The sequence below is a fragment of the Theobroma umbraticum genome, unplaced genomic scaffold (assembly GCF_002168275.2).
Source record: "Theobroma umbraticum cultivar Fairchild unplaced genomic scaffold, ASM216827v3 scaffold_56.0, whole genome shotgun sequence".
Taxonomy (NCBI): Eukaryota; Viridiplantae; Streptophyta; class Magnoliopsida; order Malvales; family Malvaceae; genus Theobroma; species Theobroma umbraticum.
The window spans coordinates 7,413,300-7,419,784 of NW_018397256.1; the positions used below are offsets into that span (position 1 = coordinate 7,413,300).

General features: G+C 30.9%; 1 protein-coding gene across 1 annotated transcript in view; it reads left to right on the top strand.

The window, feature by feature from the left end:
- Window positions 1-4,340: 4,340 nt before the first annotated feature.
- The window catches only part of SPS1F (sucrose phosphate synthase 1F), a 7,343-nt gene continuing 5,198 nt past the window's right edge, over window positions 4,341-6,485 (top strand). Inside the window, exons 1-3 of the mRNA XM_021420211.2 lie at window positions 4,341-4,715; window positions 4,860-4,949; window positions 5,881-6,122. Coding sequence (XP_021275886.1) covers window positions 4,533-4,715; window positions 4,860-4,949; window positions 5,881-6,122 — 515 coding nt within the window. The 5' untranslated portion in view covers window positions 4,341-4,532. The remainder of the gene's footprint in view (window positions 4,716-4,859; window positions 4,950-5,880; window positions 6,123-6,485) is intronic.

Sequence of the window (6,485 nt, forward strand, 5' to 3'; positions counted from 1 at the left end):
ATGCCTTAGGCAAACCAACGGAAAAGGAAAAAATCACAGAAGCTTCAGATATCAATTCAACATCACTTTCGTTCCCCCATGTTCAAGCTTTTCTTCAGATCTAAGGAAATCTGCCTGCCAGATCAAACAAAGTGTCAAAGCTTTCGAGGAAAAAAAAGACAAAGAAAATAAGGATCTTGCTGAGTCTCTGATACGGCAGAGAACAAGTACACCCCTCAGAACTGCTTCTTGGGACAAAGGTCTACCACATAAAATATTATGTTCACCATGTTAACCCCTCCGAACCACAAAGGCACGGTCTTCACTGTGTTTTGCGATTAACTCGAAAGTCATTTACAGCAATGGCTCGATGAGTAATATGGTTTAATGGGCCGCAAAGCTGTTGTTGCTCACTGTGCTTGCGCTTATCTATGTGAATCAGTCCAATTAACCAGTTTCAGACATGGATCATATCTTTGATTTTTATGTGGAAAGAGTCCAATTCTTGCATGCCTCTCTGGACCTCAAAGCCTCATAGCTCGACACAGTACAGACTTGAGAAGTAGTGATGTTTTTGACTTGTTCCTGGAATGGATAAGACGAAAGAGCGAGCTTCTTTTATTACATGTACATAGATATGGAGACAATGTAATATAGGGACCAAGAATCTCTAATCCTGACAAAAAAATTTTATCTTCAATCTTGTTCATATTCTTAACTAGCCAAGTTAAATGTTTTTGAAATAAGAACTTCCAATCAAATAGTGATGAAGTGGATAATAATTGGACAAATTTTACTCCTACAATTAGGCGACACATAACCACATGCCACAAGCCACATGCCTAGCTTATCTCGTCCATTAGCCCTTTAATTACGTTGTCTATTGTCTATTGTCTAATGTCTACCGACTTTGCTTTTTAGGCCATTTTCAAGGCACTAAAATGTGAGTGGTTCTTTTCTTTCTCAATTCACACATATTTTCTTTTTGTTTTTTAAAATTATTAGAAAAGCAAAGGTTCATCCTCCATTTATTTTCTTTTAACACCAATTCCAGGTTTCTAGTCCTGCATCGCATGTCTCTGGGTTTATGACATAGATGGCTCCCCCTCAATTTGCAAAATTATATATAGTTATTTGATGTATTAATTTGTCATAGTCTATTTAAATCTCACATATATAATAATTCTCATATTGAATCGTATGCTTGTCATATCAAATCAAAGTGACAAATATCATTTCAGAGTTCAGCCCTTGAAAATGAAATTTAATTCTTGTTGTATAGTTGGATAACCAATAAGCCTCCAGGCTGCACATATACTTCAATATAATACATTCTCACCTATAATGTTGCTCCTTTTATCTAAAAAATGCATCTCTTCAAAAAAATCGGATTTGTTGCACATATTAATTCTAGAATTATTACGATTATTGAGTAGCAAAAGAGGTTTTTGTTATTTTACATATATATATCATGAAATTCATTGCATTTTGAGTTTCACAACAAAATAAAAGAGAAACAGAAAAAAAAAAAAAGAATTATTAACTTGTCATGTTTTGAAGGAAGTTCGATTCCATCATTGGTTAATGTATTCCCTCATAGAATAAGAGTGATAATACCATGCCACCGTAAACAAAGGGCCATGCAAATCGTCAGACGATTCCAAAGCAAATTCAAGTATTCTAGAGTTCACCCAATGTTATAGGAAAATGAATCCCCTTGAAATATATCAAATCAAATTTTGAAAAGGAATAAAATGTTTCCATCTCAATGGATCAACTGCAACTACTGCACATTTATAGGTATCCAATTCAAAGAATAGTTAAATAAAAAATTATTCCTAATAGAATCCAATGAAATTTGGTATAAAATACAGGAATGTGAATAAAGATATATATATATATCAAAGCACCAACTATGCTTAGGTGTCAATCCTCTCTTTTCATCATTATTGCATTCTCTAATTCCGGAAAAAATATATATATATATATACATTCAAATACCATCAATTTAAGTCTTGCTTTGGGAAGAAATATGATAGCTGTATAAAGAAACTTCAATTTAAGAATGTAATCATGAGAATCTCAGCAAAACTTATGACAAATCATGTCATGGGTCTGCAAGTCTAATTTAAAAAATATATCAATTAAATGAAAAAAATTCTTATTTATTTTATCTTTTATTTATATAAAATTCGTGATATTACATTTATATAAATAATTTTTCATTTTACAAATTTTATTTCATTTATCACATGACTCGATTTAAAATTTCTAATTATTAAATTTTAACCGTCCATATGTATTCATTTATTCTAACGACTTTGGTGAAAAGGTTTCACGAACATGCATGTGCTCCAGCTAATCAGCATCAACAATATAATTAATTGAAATTAATTTAAGAAAAGGCTTAATATGAACGAGTAGTCAACAGACACGTCAATAGTGGGAACAAATAAATAAATAGTTTAGTGGGACCATCCTCAAGGTCATGTGTTCCAATCATCGGACTCGTAAATGGCAATGCCATTATTAAACAACCTAGCGTGTTGCCCATGCTACGTGTCGGGTACAATTTCTTTATATATAAAATTAATTTATAATATTAAAAATAAAAATAATAAAAATATTATTTATAAATTATATTATAATGTGTAAAAATAAATTTTTAAAAGTTAAAAAATATTATGATAACATATTAAATTTATTCAAAATAAACTTGTTTATTAAACTTAAACTTGCTTAATTTTTCACAATACTATCATGTATAAGTAATATTATTCTTAACAAGTCTATATGATGCATTGTTAATATATTTTTTTTATTATTTCGTGTAATTTTCTGAGTTAAAGACGTGGCAAAATGAGCAAGTTCTTTTTTTTTTAAGTATGTAATAAATAAATAATTACAGTATACACATAAAATACTTTTTCAACTCTTATTTTAATTGGACAAATGAATAAGCATATGACATGTCCTGGACCTTTCCAGAACACCACAGAAGTCTTTTGTCTAGTTTGTCATGATGAGAGGGGAGTTTTTCTTTTTTCTCAATAATTTAGTGACCAAATTAGTAATCAAGTGAATGTCATTAAGGATAATAAACTTAAATATGGGGGTAAGAAAAAGGAAAATACGGCATAATCTAAAAAAATAACATTCAAAATCGAGTTGAAAATTCAAATATTGAGAGATAAATTTGATTTATCACCTTAAATAAAAAGTGATAAATTTGGACCTTATTTATATTTCTAATAAAAGAATAAGTTAAAATATTTATATTTGTTTTTGCTTATCTGTCACAGGATCTAAAATTAAAGGTTTTGTATGTGCTGAAATGTAAATGTTTAATTACTTTTAACTCTGTAATACAGAAATTATCGAGCCATTCTCAACTAGACCCAAATGCCAACATAATCAAGAACATTAAGGGGCTATTTCATCCATCAACCATGGAACTACAACATTTTCAACATAAATTATGAAGCAAATCAGTGTATAAGTTGTTTAACCACTTACAATGAGAATTTTTCTTTGGATTTATATGCTTATGATCATTTGTCATAGAGTGTTAGGTCAATTTTATTTTTTACACTTTTTGAATGTTGTCTGGTTTAGAATGATGAATTAATTTTACGTTATTTTTTTAAATATAAAAAAATTACTTTTTAACTTTGTGTAAAATTAAAAACAAAAAGAAGAAAATGTCAACGAGTAGAGTAAAAATTAACAATTTACATAACACTTTTGACCTTTTCGCTTTAAATAATAAAAAGAAAAAACAAGTGAAAGGTTGTCATGAGACACTCTGTACTGTAGTGAATGACATATCATCAATCATCTGCCAATAGAAAGTATGTCAAAGTTACACAACCAAGGAAACTTGAGATGTCAAAAAGTCAAAAGTGAAAGGGCTTTATTTGTCACATAAGAGTGGTGGTTAAGCCTCCCAAAGCATATTACCTGAATGATTCCTCAATCAATCTGTTCAATATAGCCTATCAAAATTAAATGAAATTATGAAAACAGTCAGACCAAGTTATTCAATTACCTATTTTCGATATATTACTTTAAAAAGTTTTTAAATTATTAAATAAAATTTTATAATTAATAATTATTAATTAAAATATTATTAATTTATATTTATAAAATAATAAAAGAATATTTTAATTATATTATTATATTATATCAATATATCAAGTTACTATTTTATATAAAATATCAAAATACTACATCTGCTAAAATGAAAATATACTAAAAAAAAATATGCCAGCAAATGTTTCTACTATTCTTACTGTCATAAGAATTTCACTGGCATAAAAATCATTGCAAGCAGTGTGGGTTCTCTAACAAAAAATTTTCATTCTGCTCTTTCTAGATTCGCTGTATTAGTGTTACAGTTTGGCAACAGTGTCCTTATCGTGTAAGCTATAAACAAATACCAATAACCACCATCAAAAGAACAAAACCAAATTTTCATATCATCACCTTTGCTTTTTTGTTCCCCTTCTCTTCTGTTTCATACCATCTCTGAGCTTTCTGCCTCTGTAAAGAAAATGGCGGGTAACGACTGGATAAACAGTTACTTGGAGGCGATATTGGATGTGGGTCCAAACTTAGACGACGCCAAAGCGTCGCTGTTGCTCCGGGAACGAGGGAGGTTCAGCCCAACGAGGTATTTCGTGGAGGAGGTCATCACTGGATTCGATGAAACTGATCTCCACCGTTCCTGGGTTAAGGTACTCTTGTTTCTTTACAATCCGTTAGAATACACGACTTTTTTTTTTTTTTTTTGATTATGTTTCAATAGTTTTTAGCTGAATGATTGTTGTTCTTCTATTTTCTTTCTTTTTTTTTTTTTGTGGGGGTTGTGGATGGTATAGGCTCAAGCAACAAGGAGTCCTCAGGAGAGGAACACGAGATTGGAGAATATGTGTTGGCGGATTTGGAATTTGGCTCGTCAAAAGAAACAGGTTCTTTCTCTTTCTTTCTTTCTTTCTGGCTTTCTTTTTTCTCTTTTTTGGAAGAATGTATTTTAGATATTGAATTGTGTACTGATGATGATGTTGATGATGGTGAGAATGTAATGTGAAGCACAACATGTTAGGGGTATTTTTATTTTTTTTTGCGTTGTTAAAATGGTTGAAATGGATAATAAAGTTAGTGAAGTATTTGAAATGTGTGAAGAAAATGTGAGTCTGGTTGGTGTCTTGAGGGGGTTGATGGGTGTTAATGGATTATCAGAACTTTAACAAATGCTACTAATATCTTGTCCAAAGAAGAATAGGTTTGGTAGTTGTTTTTCCTGCTTGCTTTTGCTTCCACACTGAGAAAGTAAAAAAAGTTCGTTTACAGGTGCAAATAGTTTTTTTTTGCTTTCTAAGTTTGATCCTTCCTCATGTCTAATTCCTAAATATAATGTCCTTGTTTTTTTAATTCAACTTAATGTGTATCGGAGAGAATAGAATGCTAATGACTGATTTGGTTGCTTAGAGTGGGAGGTATAACGTTAATGAGAAAAAAGAAAAAAACTCTAGGTTTGTCTTTACCCATAAAATAACTTGTGAGTGTTCTTCATATGCAATGTGGATGATATCCTGACTGATTTGTTTTTTCTTTTCTCAACATTAAGGTGATAATCTTGACTTGGAGTTGTTTTGGTTTTTGTAAGAATATGTATGTGTCCTGCTCATTTCTTAACCAATGAAGAAATTTATGACACTTCTTCTGACTTCAGAGTTCAAAGTATGATTTTGTTCCCTCCTTGAAAGGGTGTGGTTTGGCATAATTAAAATTAATTGGTAAATTCAAATTTTTTATTTTTCATTATCTTAATATACTAAGAGATATATTGAGCTGCCTGTAATTAAATCTTAAGTTATTTGATGTTTCTTTCTTTCGTAGCTTGAGGGAGAGTTGGCCCAGCGAAAGGCTAAACGCCGTCTTGAACGTGAAAGAGGCCGCAGAGAAGCAACTGCTGATATGTCTGAAGACTTATCAGAAGGGGAGAAAGGAGATATTGTCAGCGACATATCAGGTCATGGTGAGAGCAACAAAGGCAGACTGCCTAGAATAAATTCTGTTGATGCAATGGAGACTTGGGCTAGTCAACAGAAGGGAAAAAAGCTATACATTGTATTAATAAGGCATGGACTTAACTCTGCTGCTTATTTTCTTAACATAGATTTGATAAGGATTATGCATAGTTAAGGCATGGACTTAACTCTAGTGCTTTATTTTCTTAACATAGATGTGAAAAGAATTATGCATAGTTAAGTTTCTGTTGCAGTAGTTATAGCATTTTAGTTAAACAAAAATGTTAACAAAGTTGTGCCTCTGGCATCTTATTTACCACTAAACATTGGCCTGATATCGATCAGGTAGCCACTGAAGGTTAGTTTAATAAAAAGAAAATGAAAATTTGTTGACAATAATTTATGTAAATGTAACCCTAGATGGTAGGATATATCTGGCATGCATGATGGTTTTTAATAGTAATTTTTAACAAG